This window comes from Manis javanica, chromosome 3, assembly GCF_040802235.1.
Source record: "Manis javanica isolate MJ-LG chromosome 3, MJ_LKY, whole genome shotgun sequence".
In the NCBI taxonomy this organism is placed as follows: domain Eukaryota; kingdom Metazoa; phylum Chordata; class Mammalia; order Pholidota; family Manidae; genus Manis; species Manis javanica.
Genome location: NC_133158.1, coordinates 110,055,417 through 110,074,373, shown reverse-complemented (window position 1 = coordinate 110,074,373; position 18,957 = coordinate 110,055,417). Strand labels below are relative to the sequence as shown.

The window sequence follows — 18,957 nt, the reverse complement described above, 5'->3', positions numbered from 1 at the left end:
TTGAACAATACAGTAACTAGACACACAAAATTACTTAGTCTACCAAAGGTGTAACTGGTAGAAACTTTTTGGATAAAAGTGAAATAAGGCCCTCCTTGGAGAAACAGTATTGCATAGGGAAGAACAAGATTTGGAGTCAGGAAACTTGGATTAGTTCCAGCTCTGCCACATACTGCTCTTTGACTTTGCCCAAGGCACACATCATCTTTAAGCCTTCACATACCTACAGGCAAAATACAATTTATAATGTCCTTGTCATAGATTTCTTAAAAGATTAAATACATTGATCTGTCTAACATGACTACAGTTGTGACTGTCACATAGTAAGTGCTCAGTAAAAATTTGGTCATTGTTACCAGTTGGTACAAAATGAAAGAACATGTGCACAAGGGGAAATAGCAATGCTTCACATAATGTGACCTACATTATTGTTACTGATTATTGGCCAGGAATGTTTGAGACCAGGTGCCAAAGAGAACCTAGCAGAGGGAGCAGCATAGGTTATCCAGAGGCCCTCTAGAGTTGAGGACCGAGGCTTAGGGTCTGACGTATTGGTGACTGTCTGAAAGCAGACCGTGCCAGTGATGTGGCTGAGAGTGGCCTCCTGCCAGGGCTCTGAGTAATTGGCAGAGCACTGAGCATGTGACTCATTATAAGTCAAATTGCTGTAAGTGAGGAACCACCTGTAGTTAATACAAGCACCTCACTGACTTTACTAGAGCATGAGAAAACTCAGGGAGAGCGAGCTCTCTGAAGCGAAATACATGGTGCTCCACTCTGGCTTGCAGTACTTTCTAGGAATTTCTTCTTGCCACTTTATCTCATTAAAGTGTCTCTTCTAAAGCTTCCTCTGCAGGAAACCAAGATGTGATTGCTGGAGGCCCCTGTGGTAGCCCTATACCTAGGTTCTGCCTTCTGTACAATATTGTAGATTATTCTAAAAATTTTTAAAGGGACTTAGTTCCCTTTAGCTTCATGTATAAACAATATTGAAAAGCCCTGTCCTACACACTTAGTCTGAGTTCCCCTTGTATAGGCACTCAAACTTTAGTTCGGTTTCCTAATCCAATCACCTCACCACTCACAAACTCTATTTACTCTTTCCCTTCAGTTTGGCCAAGGGCAATTTTCTCTTCCCCCAACACCCCCAGTTTCACTGAGAAATAATTGATATCAGAGTACACACTTGTAAGTGTGCAGCAGGGTCTGTCTGATTTACACACACTGTGAAATGATAACAATATGTGTTGTTAACATTCATCATCTCTTACAGGCACAATAAAAAGAAAAGAAAAAAATTTCTTTGTGATAACTCTTAGAATCTACTTTCTTAACAAGTTTCCTGTATATCCTAGAGCAGTGTGATCTCTAGCCATCCTGCTTGTACATTATATTCCTAGTACTTATGTATCTTATAACTGGAAGTTTGTACTTTTTGCCCACCTTCCTCCAAATCCCCCCATTTAAAAAATTTTCTCTCTTTAACATCAAAGTTAAATCCTGCTTGGATATTGCCACATATTACTTAACAATTTCTGTGCTTTCTCTCTTCACTATCAAAGTTTTGCAAGCTCACTAGTTCTGCCTGTGAGGTTTGAATCCCTGGTTATGATAGGTTAGTCTTCATAATCTCACATTTTTTTTCTATACTTAATTTCTGTTCCACTAAAAAGCCTTCTGACTCTCTGTTATTTCTGAACCAAGAAGAAGCCCTTCATCTGACCATGCAGGCACCCTGATCTTGGACTTCCAGCCTCCAGAATTGTGAGAAATAAATGTTTGTTATTTATAAGCCACCCAAGTTTCTGGTATTCTGTTAGTGCAGCCCATGCAGGCAAGATAGATGTATGCTAGATGAATTAAATCCTCAATACCTTCTTCCAAAATCACTATCTTCAACTGTATGCAGAGTATATGGATGTATTGTATACATTTTTTAATTTTCTTGTTATTATAACATTTTGGCATCATAAAAAAATCTTTCTGGCTCTCACGATGGTGCCCTTCCCCACGTGGGGCTAGTCTTTGAAAGGCAAACTAACCAGTCCAGAACATACCTCCTCTGTGTGGCCCCTGCACTACAGGAGGCAATATTCCTCTGCCTTACTCATCCCAGGGCCATGAATAAGGCAACCAGGGACCACACCGATAGCCCAAGCCTGCTGAAATTATTCAAACCAGCTGATCCTAAACTAGAGCTGACCCTTGAACAATGCCAGAGTTAGGTATACCAACTCCCACCTCGTGCAGTTGAAAAGCCACATATAACTTTTGTTTCCCCCCTGTTTAACTACTAATAGCCTACAATAGACCAGAAGCCTTACCGATAAACAGTTGATTCACACATATTTTGCAAATTAAATGTATCCTGTAGCCTTACAATAAAGTAAGCTAGAGAAAAGAAAGTTTTTTCAAATTGTTGCAAATCTCCGAAAATGTTCTAATATATTTATTGGAAAAAAATCTTCAAATACATGGACCTATGCTCTTAAAACGTGTGCTCTATTTATGATGGTCCAACTATATTCACCCTTTCTGTGGAAATGCCAGTAGAGGTCACAGCCTAAGTGCTCCCCATTTCAGGCTTCTGCTTCCTGACAGAAACCTGGTGCACCTCCTGTGGACCCAAGAGGCAGTGTGCCTGTCCTAGGAAACTGTAAGTATCATTGAACTTTTTTTAAACAGCTTTGATCTCTCAGCGTCATCAGTCAGAACGAGGCACAGACAATGAAACTCATTAGAACAGTTTTATATTTTAAAAATATACTTTTTATTTTCAAAGTTTCTAATTTGTTCCTTTTCTTACCTCTTCTTTTTCCATTTTGCCTTTACATTGTTTCATAATCCTATTCTCTTATACAGAAGTGATTTCTTCATTTATCTCTTCAAATAGCCTCAGCAACTTTAAAGGTTTTATCAGCCTATTCCATGAAATTGATTTCTCTTGAAATTATGTTCATACTTTGTTGATCTTGTTGGCTGTACCCTTTAACATTTGATTTCTGTGTGTATGGCACTTGCACACTTAGATAAGGAGGTTTTTGCTTGTTTGTCCCTTTACTTCCTCTGTGCTCACCTGTCCCTGCATAGTGATCATTAGTTGTAACACCCTGATACTGCATATTTCTGACTTTCTCCTAGAAGACGCACTGGGTATATCACAGATATATTCACTAAGCACAAGGTTATTTGGTCTAGTTTGTGATGTGTGAGTCTGGTCCTCTCACCAACCCCAGTCACAGCTGGCTACAAACCATTGCTGCAAATAGCAGGCAGTTGCCATTTTCTTAGACCCACTGTCCTGATCTAGGCATGTTGTTAAGAGGTTTTAGATTTAAGTTGAGGCTTTAAGTAGTGAGCTAACTCCAGGCCTCCACTTACCAGGAAGCACTTTGGTGTTGCCCCTATTTTCCTGCAGGAACCAGACTCCTAGTGCCACTGCTTACTTCAACTCGAGTACAGAAAGCCTATGACCTGAGTATTTATGACTCCAAGTTTGTTTCTGATCCAAAAAGATAGTCTTTTAAAAATGCCAATTTTTCTTTATTTTTCTTTTTCTATGTCATCTTGTCCATCTTTGTTACATTTTTGAGCAGAGGGCTGTAAACATGTCTAAGTATAAACTTGTAAGTTTATGTATTCATAAGTGTAACTCATACAAGATTTGTGTGCTTTCTTCGTCCTAAGTCTTAACACCTTGTTAAAAATAACAATTTTTAAATTAATAAAAATATTTACAGTACATGTTTTCAAGGAAAAAGCATAATTGAAGCAGTATTGAGTTCTGGACGATCAGTTTATCTTCAATAGCACCTGCAGCATATGCTGGGCACATGTACTGGACTAAACTTTGCACAGAAGACTAAGCATTTGCCAGGTTTGGAGGTGAGAGTAATTCATTATCACAACCCTCTCCTTTTCTGAACCAACTGAGAAAGAGGCCTTAGAGTCAGATAAGGATCAAAGTAAGTGGCAAAGCTTACTTGGAGCATGGATGAACCTGATCCTCTATTTTTCTTGTGTTTACAAGTCTAATCGCAGGCCCAGTTGGGTGAATTGTGATGTGAAAGCCCTTGAGAGACCAAAGGAAAGAGAGACACTATATGAGACATGAGGCTTTATTGGGACTTATGTACAGGGAGTCCAAGAGGTACTGGCTGGATGAGGTTGCACACACTATCATGGACAGGGAGAGAACTGCTTAAATTGGGTGAGGGGACAGAGACTATGTTCTTTGCAAGAAGGTTCATTCTGGTGTGACCAGCACCCCAAAGAATACAACCTTGGTCAGAGGGGTCTGCCTCCCAATGTTTCCATCAATAAGGTGTGCCTGGATTTGGCCAGCCCCAGGCCATTAACATAACATATAGCATACTGCCCACAGGAGGGGTCATATGGACACATGGTTATTCTGGGATGAAAGGTTACAAGCAAATACGGCTTTTCTCATGTCTTCTGACTTCTTTGTTTAGCCCTTTGGACTTGCTTTCAGGAAGAACTACAAACAAGATATTTACCAAGCTTGTTACATGTCACATTTAGCACAGAGGGCTCTCCCACCCCCCAGCCAAGAAAAAATAGTGGTCATATATGCTTAATGATCTTTACATATTAATTATACCCAACTGAGAAATCTGGACCAGTCCAGATGGGTCAAACCAGTTGTTTTCTTTTCCTTTCACCAATTAGGTCTTCCTTTTTTTCCCCTGGAAAGAAGTCAGTAAGAGATGGACACAAAGCCATAGTGTCCTTCCGTTTTACATCCTAAAGCAGCACATTTCTCAACTTAATGTGTATGTGAAGTGTCTGAAGACCTTGTGAAAATGCATATCCAGTAGGTCTGAGGCAAGGCCTGAGATTTGCATTTCTAACAAGCTCTCAAGCCCTGCTGACCCTGGTTTTGAGTAGCAAGTTCCTAGAGCAGCATTTTTCAGACCTTTTTAGGAGATCCCCAACTCAAAATTATTTTTATCATAATACACAAACATTACAGTGGAGTTTTCAGATGGTCCATGACATTTCATATAACTATGGTTGAATGCTGAAGCAGATATGAATGAGAATCTAGCTATCTTCTATAGAGATTTGCAAAAATAAAGAAGAATAACACTCATTTCACTGTTTTTCATTTTGAAGACTATAATTATTTTTCAAAGAAAATATATTACCTATTCTATATGTATGTATGTAACAGTTTTATTACTATGTAATATGCAACAGGTTTGTTATTGTTATTACTAAATGATTCAACAAATATTTATTTTTTTCAGGTCTAATTTCTATTATGATAACTATCAGTAGATATAGCCACATTTGAGGACTTCACATTAATCAAAGTTTTGGGGGATCCTCAATTTTTAAAGGGTCAAAATATTTGAGAGTCACTGCTTTCTAGGGGTTGGAAATTTATTCTTCCTTGTTTCAACAGAAACATTATGAAAGAAAAATCCTACCCTATAGATAAGTGAAGAAAACATTGAGAACACACATATTTTTAAATACCATCTTAGTAGTCTATGGCCATACCACCCTGAACGTGCCTGATCTCATCTAAAATACCACCTTAGCACAAACTACCTGTGGACATTTTTGAAGGAAAAAAATAAAAGAATTTGCCCATGCCTTATACTCTCTTGAATGGAATGTCAATAAACATTCAAGGAGTTCTTATTCAAGTCCCTTAAGGTTGGGAAATGACAGAACAGGAAAACAAGTGAGTCTTAATCCCAAAATATGACACACTGCCACAAAAGTAGATGAGTCAGTTTATCCTTGGCCTCCTTAAGTCCTCATGTTTTCTTACCCATCTCATGGGTGAATATTTGGGAAGGTATTTTGCTCATTGAAAATACTGTTTCTCCTCTGTGAGCTTCTTCTCTTCAAAACACTTGTGGGGCAATGAGTCAAATAATGCATTTGTGACTTCCCATGTGGCAAAAAATAAAATGCTTCTGGAGTTTCATACCAACATTTTCTCCAAGCATGCTTAGTACAGCTGCTTCCGTCTTGCCTTCACCACCTGCAGCTTTGTATACATGTTTGTGCTCTTGACTTTCTCTTCAGCCACGCTTAATGGAGACTCGCTGTTCTGTGCTTTCTATATGCAGAACACAGTTCACCATTCTGCAACTTTCTCCAAATGTTTATCTCATTGATGAGCTCCTGCATTACATGAACCATTTGTAGGTGCTGTCCCTTCTACATTCTTTTCTTATTTTTCTGGGCAGCATAAATGGAATTGTTCACATAGTATATGTGAGCATTTAAGGAATTCCCTTTTGAAATGTGTCCATTTAACTCTGTCCTGAAACACAGCAGTCTTACACTTACATCCTCTTCACTTTCACTACTACGCATAATAGTTAACCTCCTTTGAAGAAACATTCCTTTTAAAGAAACAAAAATTTGTACTTTTATTTTTTTAATGTCTATTTATTTATTTATTTATTTATTTATTTATTTATTTATTTTGGGGTCAAAACCATGGAAATATATTATCTCACATTCGAGAAGCTAGAAGTCCAAAATCAAGGTGTTAGCAGGTCATGCTCCCTCTGAAGGCACTAGGGAAGGATCCTTTCTTGCCTGATCTCAGCTTTGAGCAATCATAGCACTCTCTGGCCCTCCTGGGTGGAAGCTGCTATGCCACCCCAATCTCTGTGTCATCTTTCCATGGCCTTCATCCCTTTCTATGCATGGTCATACCTGTATCTTACAAGGATGCCAGTCATTGGATGTAGGGCCTACCCTATCCAGTATGATCTCATCGTAACTAATTACATCTGCAAGCACCCTATTTCCAAATAAGGTCACATTGTGAGGTTATGGCTGGTGTCTTTTAAATAAACAAAGAGTTGTGGTTTTAGTTTTTGCCTAATTTCTTTACCTTAGCTGCTTATTATGTGATAATGAGTATTCAAATGAAATCAAAACATACAAACAAACAAAATACCCATACCGGCAATGCCGGGCAACTGCATAAGTTAACCACATGTCAAATTATGAATTGCTTTGTACTGTATGCACAAGTTCTTCAGAGAACCATCCAGTGATTGAAAGTGGGAGCACCATACCTGCCAGTACCATGGATCTGACATATTATGTCATGTGGTGGGAAAGACAAGATCACTGGGGCTTCCCTCAGGGAGCCACAACCCATACCATGTTGTCGCCACCTGACTTGTCTTCTGGTTTTAGGGCTCTGGAATGCAAACATTTCTATCAAACTAAGTTACAGATAATCATGATTACTTTCATAGTCTATAATTCTTTCTCTTTTCCTTCAACACAGACCAAGATCATAAAAAGTAAACAGCAATTAAATATTTTTTTGCCTTGCCTCATCTAACTCTTTTGGAATTAGATGAGATTGATTGATTTAATTGAAATCAGTTAAGCAAAGATGTGATGTTGCACTAGATGTGCAGCCATGAGCAGGGCGTAACAATCCTCAGACTGTACAGTAACAGTCCAGCCCATGTCAGGAGGGAGAAAAAGACAAACACACAAATGATTTTATTACTATTAGTGAGTATAAACCACAAAAGGACGTGAAGGAGAGAGACTGTTTTAGGTTCCTCTTTACAGTCTGCATAGCCACGGGATAATAAGCACTAGAAGATGCACTTCTCTAAACCATTTAGGGTTTATAATATTCATCATCTTGTGGATGAGGGAACAGTTTCACAAAGGATCTAAATAAATTCTTCAGGACCACAAATGGTGCCAAGCTGGGATACAAATGGGCATTTGGCTTGTTGCTGTTGTTTTTCCGGGGTGTGCTCATCAGCACAGTAAGTTAGCATAAAGTAGGTTTTCTGCTACTCACATGCTTCACAGTTTGGGAGAAGAATTCTGTTATAATGTTTAGCTCTGAACGCTTGCTCTCACTACCAAGAGTCACATGATCAGGATTTTTCCACATGCAGGGCCAGGCACACGCAGAAGCAGGAGAGCCAAACATCTCTTCAGAGTCCACATGGGAAGGGTGTTAGGTGTCCATATGTTCCAGTATTTCATGACACTTCCAGTATTTCATAAGATTAAACAGACGTGGAATAATAGAAATACAATTTAAGTTTCTGTTTTAACTAATCATAAATGTGAAAATTTTAAAATTAGTGTATCAACTGAGATAAAAGGTCTTGGTAACTTTGCTAAAGACCAGCATGAAGCGCACACAAGTAACATAGAACAGAACAAATATCATAGATGTCATAGTTACTTTAGACAGTTAACTTTAGACAATAATTTTCAGGAATAATGGAATAAGCCTGATAGCTAACATCAGATCAATATGTTAATATTGAATATTCATTCTTATTCTCTTCAATTCAAAAAATATTTAGACTGTTACATGCAAAATATGGAACTGGGGACTAGATTTAACAGGACAGACAAAACAGAGGTGTATTAATACAGATTCTGTTTTAGGTGACAAAATGCCTAATTGAAGTAGCTTAAACTAAAACAAAGATGTGATTGACATTCCTAGATTCAAGGGTTCTAATGACATTCTTTTCTCTCTCTCCTTTTTTCTTACTTTTCCCTCCTGTTCTCTTTTCTGCTGCTTTGCTTCCTTCTTAGTTTTTTCCATTTGATGGCATCATCATGATCAATGGCCATCAGTAGAGACTGACTAGATGTTTTTACTTCCCTTTCTTCTTGGGCTCACAGCCACTCTATATTTCTGACTCCTTACCTGCACCTCACATCTGGGTGAGGCTATATGGCTAGTTCTGCCAATGGGCTGTAAGCAGAAATGAAGTATGCCACTTGTAGACAGAGGCAAAGAAAAAAGGATACCCTCTTTACTCTCTCTTCCATTGCTAAATCAGCCTAGGAGGCCACAACTGGAAAATGGGGTAGGATCACAGAATGGAACATGACTGAATTCCTGGGTTATTGTATGGAGCAGCACCCTGCCTGCCATCAACCCCCAATGAACCATGATATAAGCAAAGAATAAAATTTGGTCGTGTAAAACCACTGAGAATTTCAGGGTATTTCTTACAGCAGTTGGAATAAGTTTTAGTTGTGTGAAACCATTGACAATTTATGGGCACTTAGATTTCCCTTTTTAATACCTGGTCCTTACATAGTCTGATCTTAGAGAAAAGGTACATTTGGCTGATGACCCAGCAAATGTCCCAGGTGAGACTACAATGGGCAGAACTCTTTCTGGAGCCAACTGCATCCTCTTTTCAGAGAGCAGACATTTCAGTGGGGAAAGCAGATGTAAAGAAAATGGAAGGGTCTGGGGGAGAAACGAAAGAGTGCAGAAAGAAGGAAAGATCAGGCCAAGAAGAATTCTGAGGCATTACTGTCAGCATGCAAAAAGCTTACTTGTGAACAAGGGACCCAAGTATTTAAACTTGTCAATGACCAAAGGCAAAAACAAGGTTATGACAAGAGGGGAGAGGAAAAACAAAAATGCGTTTCCTCATGAGACATTGTTTTGAATTTTTTGGAAGGGAAATTGGCTAGAAGCTAGCTAAAAGTCTAGCTAGTTTATCCTTTCATCCTCTTACTACCAACAGTTTGTTAAGTTATTTTTGAATTTTCTAAAAACTCTGTAGAGTTTATCTGTGGAATTTAGTTGAGAGGCTTCCTCTGTCACACTTGACAGTTTCCTTCTATTAATGGCTCCACCTTATTTAGTTTCAGTCTGCACCATTTCCCCCATTCTATTTTTCTAAAAGAAAGACACCTCAGAAGCTAACAGATGAATGAAATAATTACTATTTGATTAACATTTTGGTAGAAATACGTGAAGATCTGAGGTGCAGAAAAGCAGGCTAGAGATTATATAGCTAATTTTAAATATGTGTTTAATAATTCCCGACCAACCATTGGTAATTAATTCTACAGTCATGAGTCAAAAGAACTTTTTCAGGTATCATTCAACAGTCACCTACAACCTTTGGGCCCAAACTGACACGAGACATCAAGGGTCCGATAACCTTTGTGGGCAGATCTGGTGAGGATGCCTGGCGGAGGATGATTCTGAACACAGGTCTGAGCCTCATGAGTGAAAGCAGCACAATTTCATCCTTTCCTACCCAACGCCGTTGTTCTCCAAATACTTGATGCCCTGACGTGCCTGAAGGACAAGGGAAATCTTGTTTCACCACTTAGATAGACTGGAAAGGGTGTAGATGGATTGCAAGAGGATCCTGAAGTGAGGAAAAGACAGAAGCAAAAGCAAGAGTCTGGCTTTTGGGAAGAAAACAGAAAAACATAGGCAAGATTAGCTCCCTGGCCACCACCAACCAGTCGTATTCCACCTCCTCGTCTCTTCTTGCTGCCTCAAGCTTATCTGCTCATATTTCCAAGCTCAAAGGTAGTGATCGTGTTGGTACTCTGGGGTGCTTCAGCAGTGGTGACACGGCAGTCTCCAGGAGGTCCAGGTCAGGCCAGATGAAAGAGAAGAGGGGCAGTTGAAGGCGATTGTCAGGTCGGGGCGTTCCTTCCCCACACTGAGAATCCAATCTTCACTGAGTTGTTGAGTAATGGTGTTACTGTCACTGTGTCAAAAATATTCGGGAGTTGAGAAGAAGGATATAGGAAGAATGACACCTCATCAGTGAAAGAAAGTAAGTAAAAATTGCAAAGCCTTTACCGGAACTCCCATCCTCATGTAGCATCATAACCCAGATAAGTGCTCTCCCACCTGTTGGTATCTGACTAGGAAAGGTGTGTGTTAAGACCGGTATGTACTAGCCCATGGACCACCATGAAAAAATGATACTGTGTGTCTCTTTCTTAAACCATTTAAGCAACTCACAGTGATCCCAGCACCCTTGGTGACAGGTAAGCTTATAGATCAGGGAGCTACTGTCTCCATTTCCTTTCTGGCCAGGGGTGAGTGAGGCAGTAACCAGTTGATGCTCATCAATTTGTTTAAACTCACTTCAACTTCTTACTTTACTGACCTTTATCAGGAAGAGATTGAATTGTTTCAAGGAAGACTGTAATATTCCAAGCTTGAGCAAGGTGTTGTTACCATGTAACTCTAACTTAAAAATAAAAACTAATTGTAGGGCTGTGGAATAACAACTCCTACCTACTCCAATTACAGCTACAACTACTACTCACTAAGGAATTTGAAATCTTTACTTAAATTTGCCATCATGAAGGAAAAAATAAAAACCTCAAATGTTTCAAATTACTCTAAGCTGGAAATTCCTGATTTTCCATGTGTTTCCAGTAAGGTTTGATTTTGAGATGATTTCCGGAAAATAAAGGGAAAAAAAAAGAACTCGGGTAACTCATAAAAGCAAGTAATATGCACATAATTGTGTGAGAAAAGCTAAAACAACATTTCACAGCTGGTCAGCATAAAAATGGACTTGTCGGTTTTACTTTACAGAGAGCACCTGTATGTCTTAAATAATACATGTGTACATTATTCATTTGAAGACTTTTATACAGTATAAAATGTCTGCATACAAGAAAAATGAAAATCCATCTTTCCCCCAAATTTGTTTTTTATAATACTAAATAAAACTGATTTTGAAGCATGTGTTATCCAGCACAACAGGGAGACTTTTCTGTAACATGTCCTAGGCAGACAGCAGAGACAATGGCTTTGTGTGTTATCAGGAATGCAGTAACTTTTCCTGAAAAAAATATCTACAATACAGTTCTCAAGGAAGTTTTCTTTTCAAGAGGCAAGAACAGGTTGGTATAACCCCCTCTCTTAGGATCTCTGCTCTGACCAGGACTCTCTAACCACTCATGGGTGCAGCCTAGAGGGAACTGAGTTAGGGGTGTGTGTGCGTGTGCACACATGCAGATATGCATTGTGTGTCTACTATGAGCAAGATTGTGCATGTTTATTGGTGCATCAAGATGCATGTTGGGCCATAGTAGAATATAGGAGCAGACAGAGAGGGAAGTAAAGGGTTGGAAAAGGACAGAAGGAGAAACATTCAGGTATATAGTTTCACCCTCCAGAAAATTAAAATCATATCGAAGCTAGCATAGTAAATACACTCCTTTCTCTAGTCCCCGAAGTGCAATCTTTGGTTTGGTTTGGTTTTGTGGTAAGAACATTTAATATCAAATCTTACCCTCAATAGCTGTTTAAATGTATATTATAGTATTGTTAACTCTAGACACAATGTTGTGCAGCAGACCTCTACAGCTTCTTCATTTGGCTTAACTGAAACCTTATCTTGTTAACAGAATTCCTTGTTTCCCCATCTCCCAGTCCCTGGTAACCACTTTGACGCTCTCTGCTTCTAGGAGTCTGACTCTCTTATGTGCAGTAACATGGATGAACCTGGAGAACAGGCTAAGTGGAATAAGTCAGTCACAGAAGGACAAAAAGTACATGACTGCACTCACACAAAGTATTTAAAATAACCTTTAGCATTAAAGCAAGTTTTTTGAGAACTAGAACTTGCAAAGAAATTTAAGTGCACTCCAGGACACAGCAGGTGCAGAGGCTTTAAGACCTTCATCAACAGCTTCAAGCAGCAGTGGAACTGTCCTGCTACCTGGCTCCCACCATCCTGCCCCTGAGGTAGGTGATGCTGAGAAAGCTGGAAGTACTGCAGGGCCCAGGGCAGGGCTCTTGATCTGGGAAGAGAAACTATTACACAGAGGTGAGAGATTGTGATTCCCCTACATGGGAGGTAAGGGGCAGGTGTTCAGCTGGGAGGGAATATTTAACTGTTAGTTATTTCCTCAGATTTACCATTAAAATCATAGAAGGGGTAGGGGGAGGAAATGACACTTTAGCAAATGGAAATTTGAGAAAATATTACTTACAAGGATACACAATTCCGATGCAGTGAAACTGTACTGGAAATAAATAGCTCAGAGCACCTGGAGGATTTATTCTCTTGCTTTCCCCCCACCTATGTTTGTATTTTCCAGCTTGTATTCCAAGTATCTCTTGGCAGAATTGGCTCCATCTCTGAACTGTGAGCTCCTCTGAACATTAATCTTGGCTTATTGCACCTTATATGCCTCTAGGGAAACTTACAGAACACTTTTCAGCAGGCCTTCAACAGACATTTGTTAAACTGGGTAGATTTTAGGAGGTGTTATAGATTGAGCACCACGTTAGGAGTAAATGCCAGGAGAGCTGGCATTAGTGGATTTAGGTAAGTCTCTTAGGTCTCTACTCTCAGTTTCTCATTGGTAAATGGAAAAAGTCACCTTATATGACCTCCAAGATAACTTCCAACTGTAACAGTCTGGAATAAAAAACATCTCTCTTCCTTTTGGGAAATGTAAAATTATATATCAGATGTGATCATATACTCCATAAACACAGTGGAAAGTTATCATTAAAATGCACAAAGAAAACTGTTACTTGGAATAATGAAATAATGAAGTAGAAATTAGTCCACCTAAATGCGATTGTTAATGTATTTTATCTTTCTACTATAAAAGGAAAATAAAAACTTGGACTCCTCCATCCAGTGCAAATTACTTCCTTGGCCTGACAGACATTCATTTTTCTGAAACATAGCAGTTAATTCTATTCCACTAGGGTAATATTTTTAAAGTTTTACCAAATTAACTTTCACATAAGTTACTTTCACAGAAACAAAAGAAGGTTACATCCAAGTAGAAATTTTCTCGTTATATGCTGCACTAATTCCTTTCCTTGTGAATATGTGGCTCCTGTAAATACTTAGTACTTGATATTCACATATTGGAGCTTTATCTGTTTTTATCCTGTTCTTCAAAATATTTCTAAACATTTGAATAATCTGAGTACAAATGTCATTATGAAATTTAACTCAAAGGCAGAAAATTTAGAGGATGTATGTGTGAAAAATGTAGTGTTTTTGAAAGAGAAAAACTTGCACTAAGAAGAAAATTAGTTGGAATGCTAAATAAAAAATTTCCTGTCTGTGAATGTAAATAATCGTAATTAATAAATGTAAACCACTGTCATCTAAAATGCCTGTCTATCAAAATGATTCTTTGAGATTAAAAATGATGAAATGGTTAAAATTACTGAATCAAAGTTCTTTTAGAGATGGTGTTTAGTGCCAATTATTGGCTACTCCACTGAAATCGGTTAAAACAAATAAAGTTTGCTCTCCATAGGCACAAGGACAAGGCTTGACAGCTTTTGGGAGGACAGAGGACTGCATGAACCTGGTTCTCTTCCTTTATATCCTGATGCTGACCATCTCTGGTTCCTGAAAATAGTCAGCTGGTAGTACTGACCTTGCACAACTGACCACTGAGAGACTGAGGGGCTGTGGAATTAAAAGGCAATGGTTTTCAGCAATAGCAACTGCCTGCCAGGTCTGGAGGCCTTTCAGAATGCACCAGGGATTATAGGGTGGTAAGGGGGCCCTAATGATCACTTCACCTCTTGAATTCAAATTAAATCTAAATAAATGAAGATATACTTCATTCTGCCTCCCAGATCACTCCAGAAAGTGCTTCAGGCACAGGGCAATGGACATCATTGCTGGGCAACTCTGGGCCTCCCTCCTGGGGTTCATCACCCCTCCAAGGACCTCAGATCAAGTCCAGGACCCTCTTGATTCCCTCCCTGAAGAAAAGATCAGATCTCTTAGCAAGGATCAGGGAAAAGAACAGAAGCTTGGGGTCCACTGAGGTCGTCCTGCTATCCTCTGCATCCCTGTAAGTTAAACAAAGGTAGAAAGACAGAAATGTGCCAATTATATTGTAACTTGGGGGTGGTGGTGGGGGAATCCCAGAGTAAAATACCTTTGAAACCAAAAGTCAAAGGGAGAAATAAATTGAGAGAAACCTATTAATCTCCTACAAGCAGTTGTTCACTTCTGTTCCCCTGTGTCTCTCGCGACCCTGCTGCTAAAGAAGAGACCCCACCTCACCTCTCCTGTCCAGGTATCCCTCGCTCTGTGTAATTACCTTTTGATATGGAGATGGCTACTTCTCTCCACCCCTTGGAAACACCTATTGATATGGAGATGAACTGAGGCCAGGAGAGAGATTCTGGAAGAATTTCAATTCTACCCACATACACCAAATTCATTTTTCACCAATGTATTCATTAATTAACCTGAATGAAAGGAAAGGGAGATGCTCCTGTCCCTGCAGTAGAGCTTCTCTCCACAACTTCTATCCAGATAAGGGTTAAAAGGTCCTCGAATTTTCCTTCTTTTCTATTAGAGGTGATAATTAGAGAAGCAGAAACCACGTGTCAGTAACAATACCATTCTTGCTGTACTACCCACCAAGTTACACCCCCAACACCTAGTCTTCTTTTTCTCCTAAAAGGAATGTCTTTCAATGACAGTAGTTCAGGGCCGAGGGCAGTAAGTGATTTAGGAGAGTGAAATAGGAATGCAGTATTTATCATTTGATTATCATTTAAGCAAGATTAAGAAGAAAAGTGTGGACACATTTATTTTTTTTTTCTAAATCTTATGGGGGGAAAAAAATGAGCGCAGTTCCCTTCAAGAGTTAACTCCTTCCCGCCCTGCCTTCCTAAAGCAGGAAGTTCCAGTCGTCCGGGATTAAGTGACAGAGTGGGCACTGATGAAAGCGAGCTTGAGAGGTGGGGGAGCCCGTGGCTCGCACACAAAGGCCCGGAGTTCCCTGGCCGCGGGCGGCCCGGCCCTGGGGCACCGCGGCACTCGGAGCGCCGCGTCGCGCCAGGAAGCGCCTGCGGCTCTTAGGGCTGCCCGGCCCCTCTGTTGGTGACTGGGAGAAGTTAGTCACCCTAGCCCCGACCCCGGCGAGCTTCCGATCGCGAAGGGGCCGGGGGATGGGGAGGGAGGAAACCCGGCATCGGGACCGCCGGGAGGAGGCGAGAGGAGCGTGGGGCGAGGGGGCGCACGGGGAGCTGAAAGCCCTTAGCCGGTGGACGGAGTTGCAAGGTCTGCGAGGCCGAAGTGCACCGGCTCGCACGGGGCAAAAACTTGCGTCAGGAACTTCCTACCGAGGGAAGGAGACGCAGGAGTGAAGGGGGCAGGAGAGACTCGAAATGCCTCAGTAACTTTAAAAACATACCAAAACACCCCTTCAGGAGATGAGGTAAGCCGAGGTTAGCCAACCCTTACTGGTTGTGAAATATCAGACAAACCCGGAGCCTCTGCGGCTTTAAATGAGGCCGAGGAAATCTGTTTTTCTTACCCGAATACTTTTTTTTTTTTTTTAACCCCTCGCCCTTGCTCCCTCCTTCGTCCCTCCTTCCACCTCTCCGGGTCCCTTCCTTCTTCCCGGTCTCCCTTTCCTCCATCAACCCCTTGGCCAGCCCTCCCCCATCTGATTAGGCGCGCATTGGGAAGGGTGGGAGTGGTGGGGGAAGCTCTCCCTTTAAGAGGCAGCTTGCAGTGACGAATTGTCGAAATTGCCATTGCAGGATGGCATGCCGCTATAAATTCATTGTTCCACCTCCTCGCATCTTCACAGCGCTCGCACTGCTCTCCGCGCTTGCAGCGGCGGACTGGGGATGACGGCGGGCAGGAAGACACTGCATCCAAGAGACGCGGACGCGCCGCTTCACTGCCTAGCCGCAGGCTGCCCCTTGCATTTTTTGTTTTAATTTTTATAGCTTTTTCCCTCTCTTTTTTCCCTTCCTCCTGGGTCCAGTAGAGTCAAGGAAACCCACAAAATACGAAAGGAACGGGGCTCCGGAGCTTGGAACCCCAGCTGCCTGCAGGTCCGGAGCAGCAAGAGGGCGGGAGGCCGCACGCACCAGTTGCCCGGCTGGTGCGCGGCGCCTTCCTTACTTTTCTTGGTGCAGCGTTATTGGCTGCATTTGAGGTTGGATTTGGATTTTGACCATTTTCTACTATTTGCTGAATCTCCACGGCCCGACTTTTCTCGTTTTTTATTTTTATTTTTTCTTTTTCCGAAGAACGAATCCAAACATTTTCCAAATCAACAAAGAAAAGTTCGTACGCTGGCACAGCAGCCTGGACAGGCTGGCCCTGCTGCTGGGTCCCCCTCCAACCGACATTTGACTCAACCTTGCAAGCAAGTGTGTGTGTGCCCCCCATCTCCCGCCCCTGTAACTTCCACAACGAATAACAAATACCCGTAAAGTCCCGTTCCCGCAGCCCCTCCCCGCGGGCAGCGCACTATGCTGCTCGGGTGGGCGTCCCTGCTGCTGTGCGCGCTCCGCCTGCCCCTGGTCGCTGCCGGCCCCTCGGCGGCACCTGCCCAGGATAAAGCCGGGCAGCCTCGGGCTGCTGCAGCGTTCGCCCAGCCCCGCCGGCGGCAGGGGGAGGAGGCGCAGGAGCGGGCCGAGCCTCCCGGCCACCCGCACCCCCTGGCGCCGCAGCGCAGGAGCGACGGGCTGGTGCAGAGCATCGACCAGATCTACTCGGGCGGCGGCAAGGTGGGCTACCTCCTCTACGTGGGCGGCCGGAGGTTCCTCCTGGACCTGGAGCGGGATGGCTCGGTGGGTGCCGCTGGCTTTGTGCCCAGAGGAGGCGGGCCGAGGGCGACCCGGCGCCACCGGGGCCATTGTTTATACCGCGGCACAGTGGACGGCAGCCCCCGCTCCCTGGCTGTTTTTGACCTCTGCGGTGGTCTCGACGGCTTCTTCGCGGTCAAGCACGCGCGCTACACCCTGAAGCCGCTGCTGCGCGGGCCCTGGACGGAGGCAAAGCCCTGGCGCTTGTATGGAGATGGGTCTGCGCGGATCCTGCACGTCTACACCCGCGAGGGCTTCAGTTTTGAGGCCTTACCGCCGCGCACCAGCTGTGAGACCCCCACGTCCTATTCAGGGTCGCGCGAGCCCACTCCTTTGTACAGCAACCCCTCCCTACGCTGGGCCCTGACTCCGCAGTTTGCGGACCAGTCTGTACCCATGTCTGCTGGGGTCCAGGGACCAGAGACGTGGTGGCGGCGGCGGCGCCGCTCCATCTCCCGGGCCCGCCAGGTGGAGCTGCTACTGGTCGCTGACGCGTCCATGGCGAGGATGTACGGCCGAGGCCTGCAGCATTACCTGCTGACTCTGGCCTCCATCGCCAACAGGCTGTACAGCCACGCCAGCATCGAGAACCACATACGCCTGGCCGTGGTGAAGGTGGTGGTGCTGGGCGACAAGGACAAGAGCCTGGAGGTGAGCAAGAACGCGGCCACCACGCTCAAGAACTTCTGCAAGTGGCAGCACCAGCACAAACAGCTGGGGGATGACCATGAGGAGCACTACGACGCGGCCATCCTGTTCACTCGGGAGGTAGGTCTGGCCTGGGTGGGTGGTCTGAGCCCTGGTACAAGGAGGTAGGTCAGAGCGCCAGCCTGGGGGACGGCCTTGCTTCTGCCACAAATTGCCTACCACTGTGGATCTGCTTAACTGCTTCTTGCAGGAAACCCACCCAGCCTCCAGCCCTCCTGTTGTACTCAGGGCGGCCCCGGCAGCAGTGCCTGCCTTAAATGACCAGACCGGTTTAGGTGGTCAGGCAGGCAGGGTATCTCCAGTATGAGGTAGGGTGTCAAAGATGCATAAGTATAGTTAGAAGGGCCGAGGGTGCTTGGGAAGATGTACATAGCTACATGGGAAATGAGGAAAATAGGTTTGTCTTTGGAATCCTGGGTCTTCTACTTTCCAACGAACCCAAAAGCATAACTCTGTTCAACCTTGATGGAAAGGGCTTGATGGTGCATATGTTGCAGTCACTTTTATTCATGACCTTCCTCTCTGTATGTCCAGACCTTCATACTTGAACCTCCTCTATGACTTAAACTGAAGGAGGACTTTCCAAAGGAAGGACTCTTTTTTTCAGTCTGACTTCCTGATTGAATTCTTACAGGTCCATCTTGTGGAATCTTGGTTCCTGGGGCAGAAGGAATGCAGGAAGGCTAGGAGGATATAGAAATCCAATCTTGTGAGGTTCCTTAGCAACTCCTGTGCCCAGCTGCCCAGGGCACCACAAGCCCTTGCAGCTGCCAGAGACGGGGACATCCAGCTTGCAGGTTTGGGTTCTGGGTGAATATGTTTTTGAAACCCCAGTGTGGCAATACCTGGGCAAAGAGTCA

At 42.9% G+C, this 18,957-nt stretch overlaps 1 protein-coding gene across 1 annotated transcript in view; it reads left to right on the top strand.

Moving 5' to 3' along the window:
• The first annotated feature begins 16,125 nt into the window (after positions 1 to 16,125).
• ADAMTS5 (ADAM metallopeptidase with thrombospondin type 1 motif 5) overlaps positions 16,126 to 18,957 on the top strand; it is a 52,624-nt gene continuing 49,792 nt past the window's right edge. The window contains exon 1 of the mRNA XM_036997998.2: positions 16,126 to 18,157. Within this exon, the coding sequence (XP_036853893.2) occupies positions 17,054 to 18,157 (1,104 nt within the window). The 5' untranslated portion in view covers positions 16,126 to 17,053. The remainder of the gene's footprint in view (positions 18,158 to 18,957) is intronic.